The sequence below is a fragment of the Poecilia reticulata genome, chromosome 4 (assembly GCF_904066995.2).
Source record: "Poecilia reticulata chromosome 4, P_reticulata-male-v2, whole genome shotgun sequence".
Classification (NCBI taxonomy): domain Eukaryota; kingdom Metazoa; phylum Chordata; class Actinopteri; order Cyprinodontiformes; family Poeciliidae; genus Poecilia; species Poecilia reticulata.
In genome coordinates, this window is record NC_088833.1 from 4,249,434 (window position 1) to 4,275,356 (window position 25,923).

At 35.8% G+C, this 25,923-nt stretch overlaps 1 protein-coding gene across 12 annotated transcripts in view; it reads right to left on the reverse strand.

Moving 5' to 3' along the window:
• LOC103463088 (discs large homolog 1-like protein) overlaps positions 1-25,923 on the reverse strand; it is a 122,137-nt gene that overhangs the window by 28,829 nt on the left and 67,385 nt on the right. For 9 of the 12 annotated variants that reach the window (XM_008406246.3, XM_017304455.2, XM_017304454.2 and 6 more), the window contains 9 exons: positions 23,710-23,763; positions 19,863-19,913; positions 16,243-16,367; positions 15,759-15,928; positions 14,499-14,635; positions 14,198-14,342; positions 11,171-11,303; positions 8,065-8,221; positions 6,572-6,674 (listed from right to left, as the gene is read on the reverse strand). In XM_008406246.3, coding sequence (XP_008404468.2) covers positions 6,572-6,674; positions 8,065-8,221; positions 11,171-11,303; positions 14,198-14,342; positions 14,499-14,635; positions 15,759-15,928; positions 16,243-16,367; positions 19,863-19,913; positions 23,710-23,763 — 1,075 coding nt within the window. Of the gene's footprint in view, positions 1-1,856; positions 1,982-6,571; positions 6,675-8,064; positions 8,222-10,672; positions 10,842-11,170; positions 11,304-14,197; positions 14,343-14,498; positions 14,636-15,758; positions 15,929-16,242; positions 16,368-19,862; positions 19,914-23,709; positions 23,764-23,886; positions 24,589-25,923 lie in introns of those variants that run through there. The other 3 variants (XM_008406250.3, XM_081606041.1, XM_008406254.3) reach the window with 3 other exon arrangements.

The following is a 25,923-nucleotide window of genomic DNA, read 5'->3' on the forward strand; positions in this document are numbered from 1 at the left end:
TCCAATAAAAGATCCATTTTAGTTTCATGTTTCCAAAAAAACACACAAAATCTCCTTTTAAGTCAGTCCTATATAATATAACATACATCGGGGAATATAAGGTCCAGGTTCTAAAAATAACAGTGCTGGCACTGAGGCTCATCAATAATTAAAGAGTAGATGCAGGTATTGATTAGAATGATCAAGTTGCAAAAGAGATGAGAAAAGAAAAGCGAAAAACAGAGACTAAATCTCGTCTCTTTATGCTGGAATCTAGTTGCAGAGTCAAAACGGTGATTTGCGTCACACAGCAAATCTCAAATCAGTCATCTACCCACTACAACGGATGCCTCAAATCCCCGAGATCACATTTGTGTGGGCGGTGAGTCAGACCATTGCCGCAGACGGCAGAAGAACCGGGGAGAAGAAGAGGAGCTGACAGGTGGAGAAGAGGAGCACGTTCAAGAGACGAGCAAGGAGCCAGGAGAGCGAGTATTTAGTCAACAGTTTTTCTACAACTTACATTTAAAAGCCAAAACACAGAGAAGCTGCTAATCCACCAAATGACAACAAACGCACAACGCACACATGCAAAGTTTAATAAGTAGGCTAACAGGAGTGAATAATCCCCTCTGCATCACCTCAGTGTTGCTGCTGACAGAAACCGCCTCTGTGTGTGTGTGTGTGTGTGTGTGTGTGTGTGTGTGTGTGTGCTGACAGCAGAGTGTAATCCCACCGAATAAAAACTTCTGCGTAACAGACAAACATGAGGAAACTTAATAATGTGGGAGAATATGAAACCCAAAGGTCAGCCCTTTCTGGAACATTTAGTGCTTATTTTGCAAACAAGATATTCTTGTGATCAACACAAACATCGACGGTACCAGAAACCCGAGGAAACGGAAACGAGACGGGAACACAGAGGTCTTAAAAAAAAAAAAAAAGAAGCTGAGGATTTCAGTTTCAGACCTTTTCAATCAGTTACATTCTCCTCTCTCCAACCTTTCTTGTTATATATACTGCTAAAAAAAATAAAGGGAACACTTAAACAACACAATATAACTCCAAGTAAATCAAACTTCTGTGAAATCAAACTGTCCACTTAGGAAGCAACACTGATTGACCCGTCGAGGGTCCCTGCTGTCAATCAGTGTTGCTTCCTAAGTGGACAGTTTGATTTCACAGAAGTTTGATTTACTTGGAGTTATATTGTGTTGTTTAAGCATTCGCTTTATTTTTTTTGAGCAGTGTATGTTGGATGTTATTGGTGTATGAAGACTGTGTGTTTATAAAATGCAGTGAAGAGAAAAAAAAAACAATCCACGGTGCTGAAACAGTAATGCTGGACCTATATGTGGGATTTTTTTTAATGCTTGAAGTGAGTCTTAATTAAGACAACATGGCTGAAAAACATATCACAATATAAGCGTTTCAAATCAGTCGATATCGATAATTATTATATATATTTTTTTGCTTTAAACTGGTGAACCTTGCTTTCAGTCTGCTTCAGGTTCGCTGTTATTACCGTATTTTGCCTCAAACCTACATAAATTGTAACAAACATCTTACAGAAAACTGACATCTTAATGGACAAACATGTTTGATCACGGATAAACGGAGACTTGCAGGTAACCAAGGCAACGCTAAACAAACGGCTGAAGCGCCCGTTGCAACCCGTATGTGATCTTTTCATGACAGTCTGAACAACACAGGTAAGCATTTTTCCGAATGTGACCCGGGCCACTTGGAAATGCGATACAATCTTTTCAAATGCGACCTGAATCAGATCGCATTCACCCGACCTGAACGTCACCGATACTCGACAAACGTCACTGTTCTGCGTCTTGATACGTATAACCGGGAAGGCAAACACCAACCATGGCGGACTGTAAAGGGTTGAGTTGTTAATGCGCTGCTCCGGTCGGATAACAACTTCGCAGAATCACAAGATATGCTCCACCACTAGCATCCATGTTTACTTCCGGAAACACTGAACACTTCTTCTTCTCTTTCTTTTTTATGGCAGTTGGCAAAACACTGAGGACGCCCTCTAGTGTGACGTTATTGCGCCCTCTACTGCGCATGCGGGACACTAAGGTTGAACTGTGAACAACGACCAAACAAAAAAAGAAAACACGGACCTGTTTTCGTGTTTTCTTTACCTTACCTTCTGCAGTGTGAAGGTAATCATAGTTGAGCGAAGAGCTGGGCGATATGGGTTTAAAATTTTATCACAATATTTTGTGGAACTATTGTTGCATTTCAAGGTAGAATGTTTTTATTCTTGTATTTATAGGAGGAATTTCTTATTTATTAATATTTTAATGTATTTCTAAACCAAAAACTTGAGTGGTTAAATGAAAAATCTGCAAAATAAGAATATTTTTAAATTGTCAGAATAATAAATTACTAAAGTAATTATCAATTCAGACCTAATGTTGATGTTATTTTTTAAATGTGTGTTACATTTAGACACACTTTAAACACAACGGTGTATTTATTAGGGAGGAACGATATATCGACACCAACATCGGTATCAGCCAATATTGGTCATATTTTTTACATATCGCTATCGGTTTGGTAAATAAAACTGGGCTGATATGAACAACCAATATTTATTTTTATCTGTTTATCTGGTTGTTTTCCCCACCGAAGGTGTAAAAATGGTAGTGAACTATATCTAATATTGGTAAATATTGGTTATTAGCTGTAACAGAAATATTATATATATTTATACTTGCTAATAGCTACAATAAACACATTCAGGATGGTAACTTAGTATGAAATGATTTTATACACAAACACAAATCTACTTCTGATGCTGAAATCAGCTATTTTTCCCTCCCTGTATCTTTCTACATTATGTCTATCTATCTGTACACACACACACACACACACACACACACACACACACACACACACACACACACACACACACACACACACACACCATATTTAGCTGTGTTGTGCTTTTCTGTGTTTGGCTGCAGCTCCATATTTAATACCAATAACAGGAGGAGACCTGCACACACAGACAGTTTTCCTCTCCTGCTGCTGGAGGTTGTTATGAGCTCCTGTCTTTTTGGCAAGAGCTGCATGTGAAACAGAGGGAGAGCGGCACGCCGCCGCCATGGGAACGGGACAAACATGGACCTCAGATGAGCAGGCGCCAGCGAGGAGCTGAACCAAAACGCAGCGTGGCCAGAAGGTTTGCTGCAGAGTTCATTGGACAGTCACAAGGAAAGACTGTAGGAGTGTCACGACGCACACACACACACACACACACACACACACACACACACACACACACACACACACACACACACACACACACACTAATCTGCTTAATCAACATTAGCTTTAGAGAATCGCTGTGTAAGAGGCAGCGAGATGAAAATTCACTTTGAGAATTGGCTGATTGATATTACAAGAAGAATGAGTTTATTTTAAAGTCATGTCAGTTTTCAACATGCAGGTTGTCACTTGGTGCTGACGTTTTTTAAGATTATTTTGTTAAAATCTCATCAGGTTCAGGTCCAGGCCCGTAGTCGCAGTCTGACATGATTTTTCTGACTTTAAATGACTCACATTTAGCAGATTTTAAGCAGAAAACAAACATGTTTTCTCCCAGCCATCAGCTGCAAAACCATCTGTTCAGACAACTGTTCAAAACTCTATTTTTATACTGCAGCTACATAGGATTACATTTATCACACACTGACTGATTAAACTGGAAAATCATCTGCAGTAGATATTACAAAATACTTTTGTCAAATTCTAACTATTAGAGAAATTGACCAATTTTACCCCCAACTCAACCAGATCAGTTTTAACAGTCAGAAAATTAACCACACTGAAGCTAGCTTAACTAAGGTGTAAAAATCAAAACAACAAGTAAACGACATATATTAAATTTACAATATGGTACATTTTCCTTCTTGGTTTCAAATTAAAGCAATAAGATTACATTATATGTTTTTGCTTTCATTTTTAGCCTTCATACAATGAAACTGAACAGATTTCCAGTAATGCAGAGAGTCTATAACCAAGTCATGTTTTTGAAAAAATGTAAGTTTTGTTTGGCAGTAAACTGTTTTTGAATACAGTTCAACCTTCAAGTTATCCAGAAAACACAAAATATCCACATATTTACTAATCTGCAGCACTAAATCGATATCAGCAGATAATCTCCTTACCATAAACTCACATGAAATTTGTTTAATTTAACTAATTTGGAGCATGTTAGTTGATGTAATTAGCTCTGTTTTATACCTGCATGCCGTCTTGTTGTTAATTATTACTCCAGTGATTGTTTTTGCGTGAGATTTGCTGGATGAAGCTTCTTTTATCTTTTATTCTTCTTAGCATTTCATACAATATTTATAGCTGACAGTTTCTCGCTCATTTGCAGGAACTCTTCATTAACATAAATCCCCCCCAAAAAAACACACAAACAGAAATATGCAGCTTAAATCAAAGTTCCAGCCTGTATTAAAGAATTAATGTAAAATGGATTGATCTGATCGATTGACTAATGATCAATCAATAAGCTTCATCATGTTTTTTCTCTGCTTTTCCGCCACATCATCCTCACCTCTCAAAACAGAACCGAATAAAGTTAATTTTTCATCCCACATCGGACTCCGTTTGGACCGTTTCTCTTTCCTGTTCTGGCACCACTCAGTCGCCATCTTTAATTCTATATCAACGACTCAGTTTAAGTGGTGCCCTCTGCTGGACGGAGGCCAAACTACAACAGTGAAAGAAGTTTCAAGTGGATATTATTAGTTAATCGACTGTAACTAACTTTAATCTAATAAACCATAAATTAATTGTAATTGTTTGCATTTATATTTGGTAGTTCAGGTACGTACAACCTCAGCCCTGGCTGGTATTGGACTGTTTACTCTGGCTTTTGAGGCTTTGAAATGTTATTCTGAAATAATTACTAGCCCAACATATGAAAAAATAGATAACAAAACGTCTTCATAGTAATGTTTTAATGCTCAGCTTAATCCATGATGTTACGCATTCACATGAGCATTTATTATGGTGACATAAGTGAAAACTCCTGAAACTAAAGTAAGCTCCATTTGAAGGCCGATGGCAACGAATGATGTAAAGTTGAAAATGTATGAAAGTTAGAAACTTTTCAAACAGCATAAAACAACAGATGCAGCACTGAGATCAAAGTGAAAATCAAAGTGGCTTACAACAAAAGCACTCTGACTTGTTTAATTTCAAACACATCAGGCTCTTAAATCAAAGCTAAATATGACATTGAGAACAAAAACTGGTCATGTTAATATTATTCCTTCCAATCACATCAATAAATATGAATAAAATTGTTAAATTTCGTGACAAAACTGGTCAAGAGGTGAACTTGAGCAAACAGAGAGAGAACCAGCAAGCTCTGGCTTCTCTGGCTGAATATTTCATGATGGCCTCACACAAACACATCAAACCCACATCTTCCTCCAGAAGATACATTCCAGCACTAAATCAGGGATCACAGGGACAAATGTGGTGAAAATGTCTCTGTGTGTCCATTTGTAAACTGACTTATAACTGTGTGACCTATGTTCAGCCCCCCACCCTAAACCACTCATTATTTACAGCCTGGTTTCCAAGGTAACGCCTTCTGAGTCAGGAGGTCCTCAACCCATCCTCAACAACTAGATGTAGCAAGAGCAACCAAAGATTTTACTTTTGGATGTGTTTACATCTTCTGTTGAAATCTCAAACATTGGTTAGAAAGCTTATGAGAAACTACAGAATATTTTTTAAATCCATTTAATATCAATCGATTTGACTATTTTTCATGGAAAGATGATTGGTAAAGTTAAGTTAAATTGGTTAGAAGTATTAGACAGGATTGAGATTGAGAAGCCAAAAGTTGTTCAGTTGTGTTCAAGCTGCAGAAATCTGGAGCAGGAGTCAAGATGAGGCTTAGAAACAAAATAGAACTGTAACTGTAAAAATTGGTTTATTTTGAAAAACTGCAACAGGATGTTACCACTGGCGCAAACCAGGAAGAAGAAGACGACAGGAAGTAGATGGAGTGTGGCAGGTTTTTTTAATGACTTATTGTGTAAACACATTATTCACGTGTAACTTTAATTCCATTCCTTACTTAAATGGAAATATGGCAATCGCAAAATAATGTTATTTTGAAAAAGTGGAATATTGACACAATTTTGTGCATATTTGTGATGAAAACGTAGGTGCTGAAAGAGTATTTTATTTAATTTTATTAATGGGGATCTTCTCAAATATAAATGCAGCATTTTTGTGCATTTGTTTAAAAATAGTACCAGTGAACATGACTGTAATATTCACAAAGCAAATCCAAATTTTGAATCCAAAAATGGCACAAACATGGCACTAATGGTTCTCCTTACCTTTTACTCTTTAAAATAGGAATTCTACCTTTGACTAAATATTTTATTTAAGAATTTGAAATGCAACATTTCTGTGGTAAGTTTACCCAAGAAAAGACGGGCACAGACAGATCTAAGACATTTATAATTCCACTCTTCTTCATCAGATTGTGATTTAAAGCTTTACAGTTTCTCACATCTCTTCTACTTACCCTCAGGTCTGTACTGAGCTACAATAGTCACTGTTTGTCCAGCATTCTTCAGAGCTGCAGCTGCCTGCTCATGTGTTGCACTGGACAGGTCCACCCCGTTCACCTGCACGTACAAAACACAAAACTCTTTGAGCCCAGATCCTAATATTCAAAGTGCATCTTAGTGGGTCAGTGAGTCCGGCTGGCATCTGTGTGTTTTATACATCAAAATTATTCTCCAGAGTGCTCTTGCATGAATAAATAATAACTATAGGGATATTAAGCACCTCTGCAGTCTGGGGATTATATTAATCTTGAATCCCTTCTTAAAAAAATTAAAACCATTTTTCATTTGAATCTTCAACATCCACACTCCAGAGAATATGAGTTCGACAAACAACCAGGCCAGCCTGCCTCAACTCACGCAGCCAAACAGGCTGCAGTTGGCTAGGATGCTCCAATTTGGTTTTGTTTTTCCAGATTCATATAGGCGTTTCAAATACATCTAAAAGAGGAATCCTGCAGGTTTTAAAATGGAATTCCGGCCTTTAAAACTGTCACCGGTTGTCATGGTTACCCACGTCGTACGCTGCCGTTTTAACGTCAGCCGGCGTCGTACGCTGCAGCTGTTTATCACAGCTTGATAAGATAAGTTGTCGTACAAAATTGCTACTACTGATTGTGAATTTGGCAGATTATTTAGCTTATAACACGGAAAACAGGACTTGTTATAACTGAAATGGTCACTGGTTGCCATGGCTACCCGCATTCTTTGCTGCCGTTTTAAAGTTAGCTAGCGTGTTGTTGCTGTATACTAAAACTGCAAGGAGAACCAGAATTTTTTTCACCAATATTAAGGAATTATTGACTTAAAACAAGCTGATATATCTTCCTGAAAAGTTAGTTTTGTCTTATTTCAAGTGTAATAGGATATTTGCTCCAGAAAATAGAATAAAAACAATTGGTAATATTTTGTGTTTTTGCAGTGATGTTCAATTGGCAGATTATTTCACTTATAATCAAAGTTTGTTTCTATAGCACATTTACAACAACCTCAGCTGACCAAAGTGCTTCACAACAACCATCACAGGTAGATAAATGATGAAACAGAAAATAAAATTAAGTTTGGTAAAAATAATCAGACAATTATAAAATTGGCAGAAAATACCAAAAAAATAATAATATGAATGAAAACAAAGACATCCTTAATTTCAGCTGCAGCAATTTACCAAAAAAGAAAACGAAAAACTCCAATCAGTGAAGTATTAATTAGTGAAGCTGGTACTTTTTCCTCAATATTAAGAAATTATTGAGTTAAAACAACCTGAAAAGTTACTTCTGTCCTATTTTATGTGCACTAAGATATTTGCACTAGAAACAAGACCAAAAGTACTTGGTAAGATTTTATATTTTTGCAGTGTGCATGTAAGCTTAGTAGTAAAAGAAGTAAAATTGTTGCAATTATTAATCATAATGGAGACCAAAACCGCCCTGGAAGAGATTTTAGTTCGTACCGATAGGATGCGGTCTCCTTTTCGGAGCTCTCCACACAGATCAGCTGGACCTCCAGCCAGGATGAAGGAGATGAAGATCCCCTCACCATCCTCCCCTCCAACGATGTTGAAGCCAAGACCCGTGGATCCCCTCTGCAGGACCACTCGCCTGGGTTCTCTGAGAGAAACACAAACCACAGAGCAGAGGTGAAACAAATGAAAACGGTGTGCAGGTTGACATACTATCACATGATAATAACTGGTCTGATGGAAATGGAACATTTCAGATGGAGGAAGAATTTCACTTTGACGTTATGCATTACGTTCACCAGCAGGTGTCAGGATAACACTTTCTCAGTTTTTTGCAGCTCCTACAACTGACCAGTATTCTTACACACACGTATTTTTTATGTAATTAATGTTTTAAAACAAAATCTAGGCCAAAAAACTCCCCCCCAAAAAATATTTACGTGTTGTTTAAAACTGTGCAAAACCCTGTTCTTATTTTATTTTATCTTATCTTATTTTAGATCCACAATGATGTACAGATTGCTTTGACTAATTTTCTTTACTCAAATATTGTCCATTTCAATTTTGCTTTTTTGGCAAAACGTTTGGACACTCCTGGCTTCCCATTTGTAATACTCTTCTTTAGGACATCAGTCACATCACATCAGAAGCTTAATTTATATCACTAAAATGCACACTAGCTTCAGTAAATCAAATTTTTTGGGACGCACCAATACAAAAATTTGGGTCGGCATCAATGTCCAGTTTTTAATATTTACCAATTTTATGGTTGATAACTGATATTTACGGATATTACAAATATTTCCGTCATTTTGACATCTTTGGGGAAAAAACCCAATCAGAAACAGATACAATTAAATATTAGTTATTCATATTGGCCCAGTTTAATTTATTGGACAGATAGCGTTATGTTAAAATAATTACTAATGTTGGCCGATACCGATGTTGGTGCCGATATATTGTGCTTCCCTGCATATCTTCAAATGTATTGATGTTTATTGAAACACATTTATTGAACAAACAGTTGAGAAAAAGGTAAAACGTAACAACATGGGCACTTTTAGAAGGTTTTAAGCATTATTAGTCGGAACTTACTGTGACAACAATACATCAAAATCTTATCATGATGAGAAATTTATCATTTATTATGATAATAAATGCATTTTGCTAATCGTAAATATCTTGGTACATTTGAAATAAGACAAAAAAGTAATTTTTCAGAAAGATATGAGGTTGGTTTAAGTAAATAATTCCTCAGTATTGATAAAAATCCCGAACAATGTACATTACCTCTGTTTTTTTATTTACTTTAGCTGTATAACAAGTTTACTAACGCTGGTTTTAACTCTGAATAGAAACATAGCAACATCAGAAACATACGTCTTCATAACTATTTTTTATGTATACTGCATGAAACAAACAAAATTTAGAACTGGGAAAATATTACAACCAAATAAGTATTAAATGTTTCAATTTAGAAGTAGTTAGAGACGGATTAAAGCTACAAAAATAGATTTAAGTGGACAATTTGTTAAATTTACATGGCTACTGTGAGAAAATAGCAACTAGAGAAAAGCAGACGTCAAAATGACCATCCTGCATTCAGTCTGGGTCTTATCAGATTTATTATAGTCGACGCTCGCTCATTGGCCCAAAGGTTTGTGACGAAATGAGTCATTTTCCGGTAACCACGGTGATGCCAGTGGAGTGATGAGGGCTGGATGGGCTTTAATCCCTCCATTAAAATGGATTAAAGACAGTGGAGCAGCACTGGGAGGAGATCTGAGTGTGTTTGTGTGTATATGAGCACATATGTGACCCGAGTTTACACGCCGGACTAGAATTCACACAGCCATCTGCCTTTCACTGCTAACAACACACACAAGCAGCTGCAGAGTGGGAAGAAAATGATAGAGGTCACGCAGTTCATACGGGAACCTCAACAAGTCATAACTGGATAAAAAAAAAAAGGCTTTTGGGTCAGAATAAATCTCTGAGAAGGATAATAATAAACAAACCAGAAAGAGAAACAGACAGGCAAGCACAAAGAAAATGAGTTTAGATTAGATTGAATATAGTTATTAACTATACGTCACTTAACTACGTCACTTAATCATTCGAGGCGCCATGACAGACGTCGAAAGTTTAGGATGGGAGTATTGAACAGAGCAACTGAAATTGTTTTCCAAAGTTGCTTTTGCCAGGTTATTTGTGGTTTCTACCTGTTTGAGTCGAGCTAATTTTTATGTGACCGTAACAATCCTGGTTGGGGCTCATAGACGGCGGGATTTACAAAAGTTGGAAACAGCTAGCTTAGAAACCGACCCGTACCTCCTCTCTCCTGATGTGTTGATGAAATTACAGACTTTGCCTGAATTCATACCATGTGATTTATATCACAATGTCATAAATAGCGTTTCCTTTTACATTGGAGCAGAATTAAAACTTATAGAAGACGGGGCGCTAACCAGTTTTTTCCATACATGCTAGGCTACATGACGGTTCGGCATTGTCTCCATGGTTACGGTTAGACACGTACCTTCTCCCTATATTTCTAACCATACTTACATGTAAAGTATATGAACGTTAGTCTTCTTACCGTGTAAAAAGAGTTCGCATTAAATCCGCGATTAAACCGAGGGCTGCCAGTCATTATGATTGACGGCTGCTCTCCATCGCCGCCGTATCTTTCCTCATCAAAGGTTATACAATAAAATGACAAGTTTGGTTTGCATTGTTGTCTGTTTGTGCAGGCGGCCGCGCAGCAACCTGTCATCATTTTTAAAGTGAAATAAGCTATAAGCTAACTAAAAGCGATATTAGGTTACAGATTTTTTTTTTTTTCTTCTTCTTCTTCTTTTGTGTTTTATTGGCGGATTGGCACCCATTTACCGCCACCTACTGGACTGGAGTGTGGCCATCAATGATATTCAGAGGGAATTTAATTAATACACACCTCAATGACGTGTATGAGTGCAGGTTACAGATGTCTGTTTTTAGACTAGAATTAAAGGACCGGATTGGTTGTTTTGATGTTCGTCATGGCGGAGTTCTGAAGAGCGTGACGTCACGTCCAAGGGGTCAATAATATTCTCACCTGGGAACGTCTTCGTCTGTCGTCAGGCTCCTGGGCAGCGGAGAGTATCTGGGCGTGGTCAAAGGGGCGGGGCTTACGGACTGGCTCCCACTCATGTACGGACTAACGTGGTTGTCCTGATGTGGGGAATATGCTGGTGGAAAACAAACAGTTTTTTAATCAAACAAAAATGTTTGAAGCATCATAATTTTGGAGCTTACTGCAGTTTGCATTAAAAAAGCAACCTATATTAGTTAAAAACGGTTAAAAAAAATAAAATATTTAATGGTAAGTTAGATTCATAGAAGCAAAAACACAAAATATTTTGGTCTAGTTTCCACTCCAAATATTTTTGTACGCTTAAAATAAGACAAAACTAATGTTCGAGTAACTTTTCAGAAAGATATAGGATCTTGTTTTAATAAATAATCCCTTGATTATTTTATAACATGGAAAAATTGTCTTAAGTGAAATAATCTGCCATTTGAACTAATGTTTTTTTTAGTAATATTAATAAATTATTTACTTAAACAGGCTTCTATCTCTTGTTGAATAGTTACTTGAAAGTTAGTTTTGTCATGTACTAAGATATTTGTGCAAGAAACTAGATCAAAATTACTAAGTACGATTTTGTGTTTTTGCAGTGTAATGATCTTTAAAAAATACATTGGCATCAGTAGGACCTCACTGCTGTATTAAGCTAATTAAATGTAAAAGAATTTAATTTCTAGATAGAATCACTTGATATTTTATTATTATTATTATTAAATTCTTAATCACGCCTCATTGTTTGGTTCTGCTTCAGCTCCATTCTTCATGACACAAAATCTTTGTAAATTAACCTGATTTACTTCATTTATTAAGTCCTACAGATACACCAGCCTTTTGTCAAACTCCGTCTTACTTTCCACATTTTAACTTTTTTTTTTTTTTTTTTTTTTTTTTTTTTACATCATGTCATCTTTTGACGTTTTCACCTTGGATGCTTTTAAGTTTATGATTCATGGGTGAGTCACTCTGACGCCTCACTATTCAAAGCCTTAAAGACTTCATGCGTAGGAGCAAACCTTCGCTGTTTCTTTTCTTGTTTAACTTCTGCTCTACCTGAATTCTTTATAATTTCAGTGGCGAGAGCAAAGTTTATGTATTATAATTAATGAAATTGTGGGTTTCTCTACGCAACAGCAACTGCAGAGAAACAATCTGTCATAATTCTTGAAGGATAATTGATCACTTTTATTATCGGAAAAGGCATAAATCACTTAAACTGGTTGGTTTTGTGGCACAGACCAACTTTAAAACGTATTAACAACGAGGCCATTCCAGAAGTTTAATGTTGGCGTTCCACTTATTCCAAAAACAAGTTTGATTTGGGTTTTTGGATAATTGTTCTGTTGAAACACAAACCAGAATTTCATTTTCTACATCTGATGAATCCTTTGAAGGTTTTGGGAGAGTTATGGTGGAAACTCCCAGTGGATAAATAATGAGAAATTTACACCCTGGGCAGGTTGCCAGTCCATTATAGGACAACACAGAGCTACACACGACAAACAACCCAGGGGGAATCTAGACGGTACGTTTTTGAACTGCAGGAGGCTGGATGACCCAGAAACCACACCAAGAACATGCAAACCCATTATGCTTTTGCTGCAAGGCAACAAAAGTGTGTCCCAGTGTGGCAAAGGTTTCAACTAGAGCTACACAGTTCACTGAACCGCAATAGTTTTTGGAGAAATAGCATGAGCTATGCTGCAATTACAAATGGCTGCTTGGAAACCTTCATGTGTTATGCCTCGGATATCAATCTGTTATGTTTATCCATGAGACATTTTGCCTGTTATTTGAATTATTTTAGTGGATGATATGCTAAAGCTAATCAAACTTTAGCATCTCAAACATCAGTTTGACTTTTCATAATAAAGCTACATTTTTTCAGCTTGAGTGAAATTTGGAGCAGCCACATGATTAAAACCAAATGCTCTAAAAGACGTGTGAGAAAGTACGAGAGAGGATTACATATATTGTTTTGTACATAAAATATAATCCACAATAAACTGCAAGTGGCTCTTGTTGCAGTTTATTGGCTCTTAATAACACTGACTAAAGAACAAATTATTTTTTTAAAAAGTGACCCATTGTGCTTCCTTGATCAGGTTAGCATATGTCTAAGGGCTGAACAAAACATTTCATTACATTTTGTACACAAAATAATTCTTAAATAAGGAGATTTTCATCTGCTCAGTTCTTGAGTTGCTAGGTAACGGAGCTGGGCTACGGTGGGGTTGCTAGGTAACGGGCTGGACTTCACTGGGGTTGCTAGGTAACGGGCTGGACTTCACTGGGTGAGGTGCAGTGCCTGCTAAATTGTGACGTTACATTATGAAAGCAGATCATTTTCCAGACACACGAAAAAACATCAACTTACTGCCAAAAACCGACTAGGTGTTTTTTAAGTGCTTGGACTTTTTTTTTAGAAGCAGCAGAAACTGAAATGGAAGTATAAAAATATTACAAATGTGAATTTTTATCATACCTGCACTTCAAATACAGAGCCAATTAAACATGCAGTGTTTTTTAGTATTTTTATAGAATAATTTTATTGCGTTTCCACAACAGAATGACCCTAAGAGAACCAGTAACATTTCTTTTAATCTGTTTTCTTGTCATTAGACTGGAAACAATGAGGTTTTTAACACTTTCAAAAAATATCCCTCTTCTTTTTGCAAAAATGTAAAATTTTTCTGTATTTTAAAATAAAAAAAATAGAAACAAAATTGCAAGTTAATGAGTTTTATTTAATTAAATGCAAAAATGTCTCTTTGTACTGTAAAGGGTACAGACCCCTGAACTGCAATTACTATTACTGACATTAATTTGTTAAAGGAAAAATTATTTAAATGAATTTAAAGGCCCAAACCTAACACAACTGATGCCTAAGATGACTGTATGCAGACTGTTTGCTAGCATTAAAAAGATATTTGAAGAAACTGTATAAAGTTATGACTTTGCATTAGCTTGCAGAGCGAATGTGAGGTTTGTACTCACAGTTGGTGACATCGGGTGGAGGGAAGTTGTCATTAATGAAAAGGGAGCTGTGTTTGGCGACACGGAGGTACACGACGTCCGGAGTGGACTTAAGTGCCGCAACTGCCTCTTCATGAGTCACTTCCTCCAAGCAAGAAGCATTTACCTTCATAGAAAATAAGAAAAAACCATGATTAAACATCGGAAACACCACAGAAACGAAGCTATAAAATGTTTCTGCGGGTGTAAAACAGCGAACTTGTGTCTGAATCTGGAACCTAAAGGAGAAAACACAATAGAAAGAATAAAAAACGTTTCTTACAGCAACAAGTTTATCCCCTATTTGTAGCCGCCCGTCTTTGTGTGCAGCCCCTCCTTCGATGACTTTGGTCACATAGATGCTGTTGTCACCAGGAACGTGCTGGTTTCCAACACCGCCTGCTATGCTGAACCCTAAACCTGAGAGAAAACATTTAAAGGTCATGAATGCCACCAAGGCACAACTAAATGTTCCTTATCATTAAAAAGTTAATTGAATACATTTTGACAGACTTTTAGCTATTCCTGGGAACTTAAACATTTGAAGTATATCTGTTATTATTGCCTTCTAGTGTTTCACACGCTGTCTGCTTCCTGAGCTGACTGATTTTACTTTTATATTTGGTTGAAAAACACTCATGAGATAATTTGGACGACTAATGTTACATTTCTATTTTAAGTATCTACTGGTATTTTTAGAGAAAGCTATGAGTGAGAGCAAAAAAGAATAATGTCTTATATCTTATATTATTAAATCAGATGTGTCAAACTCAAAGCTCGTGGGTTACTTCAATTACTTGTGACGTATTATGATAAATTCAATTATGTGACCTGTTATGTGTTTCCAGGCACAATCAAAAGCTTCAGTTTTAAAAATGCTGCATATTTCTATATAAAATATGACTTTAAAGAAATTTCACTTTGTAATTTAGCGCCTTGAAATTGGGCCTCTGTCTCTTTAAAAATGTCTTCTCTTTCTGAAGCGCCGTCTTCAGGAAGTCATCACAACATGGCTCCTCTATTAACCCTTTGACATTTTAACCAGTATAATGAGCTCAGCAGATGAGCAGTTTCACCAGGTGTTTGCTAATTGCACTGGCTAGTCTGAAGGAGCTGACTGGGGGAGGAGCTTCACCGTCGAGGGCGGAGCTAGGTCCACCCAGGCGTTTTGCACAGCTGAATGGTTGCCATGGAGACTAAAGGATTTCTCAAACATGCATGACAGAATCAAGACAACACTCCAGGTATGTTTTTGATGAGGGAATAAAGTTGATTTTAATACAACTTCTGACAGTTAATTTTCCAGTGAATGTGAAAAGATGTTTAATATTATTTCATTTTCAGAAGTAATGCAAAGACAGCTATTTATTTTAACAGTTTTTTTAAATGGGTAACTTTATAAATACATTCTGCCATAACATTTGAGGGAATTCATAATCTGGATTTGGCCCAGAATGAAAATGAGCTCAACGGCGCTGCTTTAAAACTAAGACAATAGGGTTTGTTTACTCCAGTTTTCGATGTGTTCCTAGCATTAGCTCACCTTTTGGCCCTTTGACCAGCTTGATATCCATGATCCTCTCTGCGAGGCTCCTCCGTCGTCGTATGCAGAGCCGGACCAGTCCTCCCGCCTCCTTCAGCGCCTCCACCGCCCCGCTGTGAGTCACCTCCCTCACGTCCGTGTCATTCACCCGGACTATGCAGTCATTCACCCTGCACAGCAACATTTCTTTATGTTTTTGCTTACGTCTTCATCACCGCTCATAAATTTCTCTTTTATTACACGGGCAAGATCTCACACCAAAATATTTAAATACACAACCAGGAGTTAATGTTTCCCTGGGGAATAAATTAAGATGTGACACATCTAATTTTCTAAAGGCTAACTTTCTGCTAGCTACTTTTCAAAATTTCATACCAAATTTAAATACAGTACATCAGGTACTTTATTTAAAAATGTTAAAAATGTCCTGATGCATGTTAACTCATGATGGTAAAAACATTTAATTTAACAGCAATGATTCTACCTGAGTCGTCCATTTTGGGCTGCAGCTCCTCCAGGGATGATTTTGGTGATAAAGATTGATGGGTCCTCTCCAATGTGGGGGTTATCTGTGCCGCCAGCAATACTGAAGCCCAGTCCTGAGTTACCCTGCTCATAAAAACAGAAACAGAGGCCATGTTGGTGGCAAAAATATTTATATGCACAATTTTTGCGTCCACTAGAGTTTCAAATTTGTTTAAGTTTAAAAGTTTGGTTCTAATTTGGCAAAATCTCAGTTTGAAAGCAACAAGTGGCATGTTTGTAAAGCAGCAAACTGCAGAACAAGAGCAGAAAAAATATATTGTTTAAGTCCAAGTTTGAAACAAAAAATTTAAGTGAATAAACATTAGACATTTTCAACACATAGAAGGAAAAACATAAAAAAAACATTGATTTTCTGTTAAAATTAAACCAATTAAGTCATGTTTTTCCAACAATTTGTAAAAAGAAACCACAATATCATAAAACAAGATACTTGGACCATGCAGGAACAAACACATTTGCAAAAGCTGAATATTCATGTTTCACTCAGAATTACAGTTTTCTGAGGAGAAGAGGAAAATAAATGAATACCAGAGTTAAACGATTAGAAAATGATAGGTTTGTGTTTTTTTGTACATGAAATATGTTCCACTCTATAGAAATAGCAGGTCTTTTTTTAAGGTTGTTCTCTAAAATAAGCCTTGTTGTTGTTTTTGTTCTTTTCTTCCTGATATGACCTGTTGTTTTCTTCATCTGCTCAGTGTTTGGTCTCACAATCTGGCTGGAACTATTTTTGTTACAAAAGTAACACGATCACAGAAACACGGACGTCCAAAAAGACTCGGCACAAACCCCACTGAGCGGGTCCAGATGACAAAATAATCACCACACAGGATTTGGGCTAACCTGCCTAAAGTGGCTGAAACACACTGCAGAATAATGATCGTAAAAGTATTCCATATAATCCTGATGACATAGGAACAGCGCGCTTAAAATAATATTCTTTATGATAAATCATAAAGAATATGATTTATTCTTTATGAATAAAACACAGAAACACAGAAGTTTTGGCACTATTCCTAAAGAATACATTTAGCTTAGTATTTAATGGTGACATATTATGCTTCCATTATGCTGAATCCAACTGACCAAACGCTCTGGAACTCAGCGTGGGTTGCTAGGCAACAGGCTGGAATTCCCTGGGGTTGCTAGGTAACGGGCTGGACCTGGCTGGGGTCACTAGGCGAGGGGCAGTGACTGCTGATTTGTGACGTTACTTTCTGAATGTTTTCAAAACAGGTCCTTTTCTAGACACCAAAAAACATTAAATTATTGCCTAAAAGTTGATAAGTGTCTTTTTTTAAGCGCTTGGGATGTTTTTAAAAGCAGTAGAAACACAAATGGAGGTACAAAAACATGAAAAATGTGAATTTTCTATTAATACACCCCCCTAAAATAAGATGAATATTAGATATGAAACAATAGAAATAAAATTATGAAACTTCTCATTATCACACAGTTATCCAGAGGATTAAAACTTCATGTTTAAAAATAAAAACCTCACACGAACATGAATACCCTACAAAAATACAGTGTATATATTCAAAAACTGGCTGCTGTTCTGTCATTTATAACATGTTTTAGTTTACAAATGTCTGTTAGTTAGTAGTTTGTTTTGTTTTTTAGTTGTGGTGACATTTGAATAATCACTAAACTGGCTTTTCAGTTTAGTGAAAGTATGATCCATAATCTGTTAAATCATACTTTATTACATTAACCTGTGCAGGGTCTGCAGGTGGAAATTAGCATTTCTTGCTGTAATGTACCATGCATTTCTCCTTTTAAAAGGTTAATGGCATGTTGTACATTGTTTTAGTGTAAATAAATAAATAGAAAAACAATCGCAAGTCCTAATTGTAGGAATTCCGAATTGATCTAAAATGCTCAAGAAATTTATTCTAGTCTATTTAATTTAAACAGAATTTCTAGACTGGTTTCTGAATTAATAATGTTTTCTGAATCGAATCACCAGACACTGAAATATTCACATCTCTAACAAACAGAATGTAAACAACTTAATATAACCTACCAGAATCATATTTTGTGTGAATAAATACACATAAATTTGTGCAAAATTTTTATTTTTGCTAAACAAAAAGTCTAAAACAAACCCTAACCAGAACAGATATTCTTTGTAAAACAATTTCACACACTGACGTTTTTATTTTACTCTCCCCCCATGCGCCGTCATGGATTTAAATCCAGCGTAATGTCTGCGGCTGTGTTTGTGTGTGTCTGTGGTGACTTTAAAGCAGATTCAGTCAAGCAGACAGAACCAGGTCACAGGAGAATGGAGCGATAGAGAGAGACGCAGAAAGACGGCCTTGGGGAAGAGATAAAGGGAATACAATCAGGGAAGAGGGATCGCTGAGGCCCGTGAAAGGAAAGTGGGTGATGATGAAGAAGAAATGGGGAGGGCAGCGGAGAAGGTTTAGAAATGGACAAAAACGCTTAGGCCGAAAGACAGAAGAGACAAATAATAACATGAAGGTAGAGGAGGAATGATGTGAACGTGAGGGAGAAGGAAGTTCTATTTTTGAATGATGTAAACAACCATGAAATGTTCGACAGAATGACTAAAACAGGCTGCAATTCCTTCAACTAATTCCCCTTTATGCATGTTCCTATGGGAACCCGTTTTCACCAAGAAAGAAAGAATAAAAGTCCAACAGGAAGTCAGAATTTTGATTTTCAGTCAGAATTTTGAGATTTAAAGTCATAAATATGAGATAGAAAGTAAAAATTACAACTTTGAATATTGAAATTATGACTATGAATTTCATAATCATGACTTTGAAAGTTAAAATTGACTGAATCTCCTAATTATGACTTTGATTATGACATTCAGTGGCATAATTATGACTTTGAATGTCAAAATTATAGCCTTATAGCTCCTAAACATGACGTTGAAAGTTAAAATTATGACTTCGAATCACATAATTATGACTGTTAAAGTAAAATTTTGACCTCCTGTTGGGCTTTTATTTTTTATTTCATGGCACAAATGGGCTTCCATACATTTTCAACCATCACTGTATTAAAAAATAAAATAAAATAAAAAATGAGCACAGTGTTAGTTTTCCTCCATAAACAGAATGGATGTAGACCAAGAAGTTAAATTTTGGTCTCATGAAGAACTTTAAAAATGTAAATGGTTTTTCTATTTATTTTCAACAGCAGCTTTTTTTTCTTCCTACTCATCAATAAAGGCAACATTTTTGGAGAATTTCCCTGCCAACAAAAGTTTCTCTGCAAATACTCCAAAGTTACCATAACTCTTTTGGCTAACTCTCTGATTAATGTTCTCCTTTATGTTTCTTTTAGCTCTTTTTATACCAACTTTGCAGATTGGTATAATTTTCTTTTCATTTTACACAGACGTGTGTGGTTGCAAAGCAATAAAATGGAATGATAATACATTTTCCAGACTGTGTACATCACCATGTCAGACACAAACTGCTCTTCGTAACAAAATTAGAGACAACAGTATTTGCAAAAATGTAAAAAAAATGTTTGTTTCGTTTTCTTTTTGGTGTGTAAAATAATGTATTATTGTTTTACCCTCTCCAGTGTGATTTCCTCATACTCATAGTCTGCTTCTGTTCCATTGACCTGTGAGACAAAAAGAAACACGAATAAAAACAATAAATTACTACTTTATCAAGAAATTTAAAGACAGTTTTGTCTCAAATTAAAATGTAAATGTGATTCCCAATAACTTGTTTATTTATGCATATTTAATTAAACACATTTTATTTTTGCAAAATGTGAAAAGTTTAAAGAGATATTCATATTAAATCCATGCAGAATATACAACAGAAGAAGCATTTCCACTTTTTTTGAATAAAAGTTTTGTTTTCTAAATAAACTTTAAAGTAATGGTGGCTAACATTGGTGTGTTAATTGTGATAATAAAAGTGACTAAAGTATCTATAACTGCAGCCAAATCCCCATTAACACAAATGCTGCTGTTAAAGAAACATGCACACTTTAAAACAGGATTTTTCAGGACATCCATAACTAAAAAAGTTGGATTCTTATCAGTAAACTCCTAAAAGTAAATATATTTAACTGCAGTTTTGAATGCTTTGATATTTATTGGTAAAAATAAAAAATAACAATTCAATCACTTTTGAGGATTTTCAAACATCCTAAATTGTAATTTATTATTGTCATGATTAATCAAAATTTTTTATCAAGATAAGAACTTTTTCACAATAACGATATGATAGAAGCATCTGTGATTAGGCCTGTTACAATAAGCAATAAATCAATAAATCACATGACCAATTAAAATGAACTCAATAATTTCCATTTGCATGATTTATTGTTTTTCTATTTCAACCAAAAATTGGACAACAAAAACATGTTTTGGTCTCAACTAACTCCTTTTTTAAGGGACAATTTTGCTTACAGAGACTTCATAATTCATTTTATTTATTCTTTCACTTGTTTTGTTTATTTATTTTGGATATTTAAAATGTCTTCCAAATCCAGTGCTAAATGTTCATCAGAATTTAAAGTGTATCAGTCTTTGAGAATGTGTTCTTGGATTATTTTTCCATCGCTATTATATCAAATGAAAATGAAGATGGTCTCCAAACAACGTTATCGTTTATCGCGATAACTTGTGGAACAATTTATCGTTCAACAAAAGTTGGTAGATATTTCTGTAAAGATACATTTTAAACCAGATACAAACATCTCCGGCTTTGCTGCTGTATATATTTTTCTACTTTGTTTTTTGTTTCAAATCTTTTTTAAACCCATTGAACCCTTTCAATGGCTTAAAAATGAGGCAAAATGAAACCTTTTAGGAGAAATATAACGTAAGATCTTGATGTCTCCTGTACTGTGTTTTTCAGCATTGCTTCTCTTGTTAAAAAAGTGAATTTTGTTCAATTTAGCAAAAACAAAGCCATCAGTGAATTCAGCTAGTGTAATAAACTAAAGCGAAACATTTACATTGACCTAAAAGAAATCAGAGTATTAACTTGATCAGATTATTTGTACACTCACACAGGTCACACATTAAAGATTATGAAAGTGAATTTAGATAATATTTATGAATGACGTATAAATCCTGAAGAATAAAATCCCTAAAGCATCTCTGACGTCACGTTTAAAAGTGTCCCTTAGAAACGTTGACTCTAAAACCTTAAAAACGTGTCGACATCGTTCAGTCCTGCAGAGATACGAGGCTGTGGATTTCTGAAGCGAATGAGAAGCAAACACAGACGTGTTTTTCCAGACATGCTCAACGTTTGGTACTGAATGTCTTTTTCAGATGCATGCAGTGGGGCAAACAGGCGCGCACACATGCAATGGTCAACTGGCGTCCCAGGGGCCAATGTAATCCGCCTGGCTGTAATCTGTGTCTTTGTGCAGTCAGATTACTTTAGATTTTATATTTTTTGCTGTTTTAAAACCGCCATGTGTTGTGCGCCTGTACTCCATTTTGACTGAACGTTGCAACTTAGTGACTTAATAATTTAAAAAGTGACATTACAGAGTTCATTCTTGCACAAATACTCCCTTTTATTTAGCTTTTGCTAAACAGGGTTTTATTTTAACAATGTGAAGTTTCTCAAAATGTATGTATTACATAATCTCTGAATTTATCTTGTTCAGTCAAGAAGTTGTTTCTCCAGAAAATGTGTTGGTGTATTTTAAGTTCTGCTGCTCTTGACAGTTGGTGGTTACCGTAGCAACCAGTAACTGGCAGCTCCTCCCCCTCTGTTCTGTTGCCGTCGGTAACGGAACAAAGTATAAGGCTCAGCTCTGAGTTTTCTTTAGAAATATTATATTTTAACAAATATTTTAGATAATTTTAATCATATACAGCATTTCATGAGTAATTTTTGCGACATTTTATATATGTTTTAAACTGTTATCATTCATGTTGAACATTTTAGCTACGTTTAGTTTTACGACTGTTAACCGCTGCTAACTGTCCCTTGGGAGCTGTTGTTTTGTAGTTTGTTTTGGATTATTTACTGTATTTATTTGTTTATAAAGAGGCAGAAGCTGCTGGACTGATGTTAACCACAAACTTTTTTCCTCTTTTGTTAGAATAAATTCAGTGAACCTGAGTTTTTCTGTCATGAAGTCGACCTACTGGACCTGAGACGAACATGGAAGGGTTATAGTTACACATGCATGTGATGCCTTTTATCTTAAAAACTAAAAGTGCAAACAGTGATATCATTCGGCTACAGGGAATCTGTCCCTGCTCGTAATTTCTTTCAGTTTCAGTCCAGCAGGGAGTAGTTCCACAGTAATTACATAATAAAATTATCTAACAACAACACATTCATTCCCTGCAGCAGCTGGCCAACAGAGAGATGACATCTGGATTCATATCATTCTAGACGGAGAGTTCTGTTTAAACCAGGCCGTCGCTGTCTTTAACGCACCAATTTACTGGACAGAAACGTTTAACGCTCATTACACAAATTCATGCTGCAGGAGGAGAAGCTTACAGCTTTACACGTCATTTTAGAGACACACTGTTTGCCAATATTTACCTTGATGAAGCCTAAAATAATACATTAAAAAGTTTATGCTTTTTTTATCCTACACGGCAAAAACACAAAGTCCTTTTGGTCTAGTTTCTAGTGAAAATGTCTTAGTACGCTTAGATAAAGCTAACTTAAAAATAACTTTTAAGAAATATATAGGAGCTTGTTAGTGTCAATAATTTCTTAATATTGATGAGAATGTTATAGTTCCATTGGCAGATTAATTTGGAAAAACCTAAAACCTAAATCTTGCTTAAAAGATAAGCAAGTTAGTTTTGTCGTACTAAGATATTTATCAAAAATCAAAAGTATTTGGTAGCATTTTCAGAAACTGCAAGTATTTTTGTCCAGTTTCTAGTGGAAATATCTTAACACACTTAAAATAAGACTAAACTAATTTTTTAAGTAATTTTTCAGCAAGATATAGGAGTTTTGTTTTTAAGTTAATAATTCCTTAAAATTGTAGAAAAAGTTCTAGTTCCATTGGCACATTAATTTACTTATAATGTGAGAGAAATATCGTGTCATAAGTGAAATAATCTGTCATTGAAACTGGTACTTTTTCTGCGATTTCTTGCTGAAAGTTATTTGTAAGATAGTTTTATCTTATTTCCAGTATACTAAGATATTTGCTCTAGAAACTAGACCAAAATTACTTATTTTGTGTTTTTGCAGTGAAGTTTACAGAAAATCTCTAAATATGTGCAACTCAAATGTTTTGCACATATTTTTTTGTTCTTATGACCACAAAATTGAATGACATATCATTAAAAAAATAACAATAATTCCTCAAATGAGTCTAGAAATATTGCATATGTAGAACTTCCTTATCAGGAAGCTCCAACACAAACTGTTGATTCAATCAATGTAATTAAAGCTGTACTCACATATGGGGGGGTGTCTACGCTGTCGGTATTGACCACCACTGGAGGGGGGTTGGCCTGCAAAAAAACACATACAAAAAAACACACTAATTCAGTGACTTCAACCTCAGATGTCTGAAAATAAAACCGGGTCGCAGAGAGCTGAGAAAGCCGAAGCGAAGGCAGCGGTTCAGGACTTACTCGTCTCAGGTTTTGGTACAGCATGTTGAGTACATCTGCTATGGATTACCACCATGGAGCGACTGCGTACGCCACATGACATGCTGCACAGCCCTGATAGTGGACAGCACTGACAACCACGCTATGCTGCACTTTAAAAAACACTTTACAGGCGCCGTAAACTGAATTTAACGCTGTAAGTTAACAGCTTACATCGTATTCCAGCGGTAGGATATTATCAGACTCTTACCAGCTGAATTCTGGAGATTTTAAATTCATAAACCCAACTTTTTATGCTACTTCTCTTTATCTTGCTACTTCTCCCACTGGATTATAAACAATAAATAGTTGGAATTGTTTCTGAACCCCGAAAATATCAGCAATAGCAGTGGATATTTGCATCAATCCACTGCTTTTCCTCTAGTCCTGATTTCTGTCCGGTCCTCCATCTTTAAGACAGCTAGTCTGAGTAAAAGCTACAACTTCTCCAACAGCAAAAAAAGTTAGAAAACTAACTAAACCAGCACAAAACCAGCTCATAAACCAAATGGACAGTCCGCTCTGACGTCGAAGTATAAATGTGTAACAGAGCGGCAGCAGAATCAACCGCTTTCCACTAATCTGTTCCACACATCGCCCTTTATCTCCTCTCGCTTTTATCTCTCTCTCAAACACACACGCACGCACACACACACACACACACTTTATCTGAATCCATGTGTTTCTCCCTGTCCGTCCATCGTGTCTGACTGCATGTCAGTCAAACTGGAGGCTTGATCCCACATGGGAACAGAGTGGGGGTGTTCGGAGGGATTAAAGGTACGGTGGGAGGAGTCAATCTGCCCGCTCTGCAGCAACCAGGAAGAGCAGAGGGTGCAGACAGATGCAAGCAGGAAAAATACATGAAAAAGATGAATGTACAGAGCTGAGAGCAGAAGTGGGGGAAGGTTCAGAGCGGCAAAGTGGAGTTCATGGATATGGAGACAGAGAGCTGCCAGCTGCAGCTGGTGTCATCGCCGTGTGAACGCCAGAAAATGGGTGGGAAGAAGAAGAAACTGTTTAGAAAAGTGCATCATTTTTGGAAACATCAAAAGTTGGAGATTTAAAATTAATCGGAAAAGCTACATCTAAGTAAAACAAGGCAGAAAGACAAAAAAAACTATAATAAAAATCCAGAGAAACATTTTAGTTGAAAACACAAGCTCAAATGTGAAATATAAAATAAAAAATGTGCACATTCCTGGCAAAAGTTTTTTCTAGAAAAACTTAAGTAGTTTCCAAATTCGTAATGTCAAATATTTGTCAGATACTTGAGAAAAGAATTTTGAGATAGATTTCAGACATTTTCTACGAAAAACAAGAACATTTTGCCAAAGCTCCAAATGTCTAAAATTTGCGAGAAAAAACTAAGAAATTTTGATCTTAGTCTCTAAAACTTACTAGAAAAAATGTGGAAGTTTCTGAATTCAAAAAGTCAAACGTTTGCGACCTTTGAAACACAGAAATTTCTTTTATTTTTCCAGAAAATGTCTGACAATCAAATTTTTTTTGTTTTTAGCAGAAATCTACTCCTTTTTCTCATACCTGCAAGACCTCAAACACACAGGTGTGCAAGTATACGGAAGAGGATTAGGGAAACTGAAAAAACAAAAAGCTTAATAAAAAATTCTCACTTTTTTCTCAGAAATCTTTCTTTAATTTTCTGATATCAAAAGTCAGAATCTGAGAAAAAATATCAAAATTGTGAGATTAAATTTAGAATTTGAGAAAAAAAATCAGAATCCTGAGATTAATGTCAGACTTTAGATTTTTTTTTTCAATGGCCCCAATCATCTTCCGTACAAATAACATGATTTTCAAATTGGCAAAAAAACAAAAACAATAAAGCTATAAATAAAGAAAAAAACAAATTAAAGAAACATTTGTGATCGTGTCACATAATAATTTTAGACATTTCAGATCAAAGAGCTCAAGTTCACCAAAAAGTTAAGACACAATAAATAAAATTATTCTTGAATACAAAATAGTTTCAAAATAATGAAAATGTATTTTCTAAGC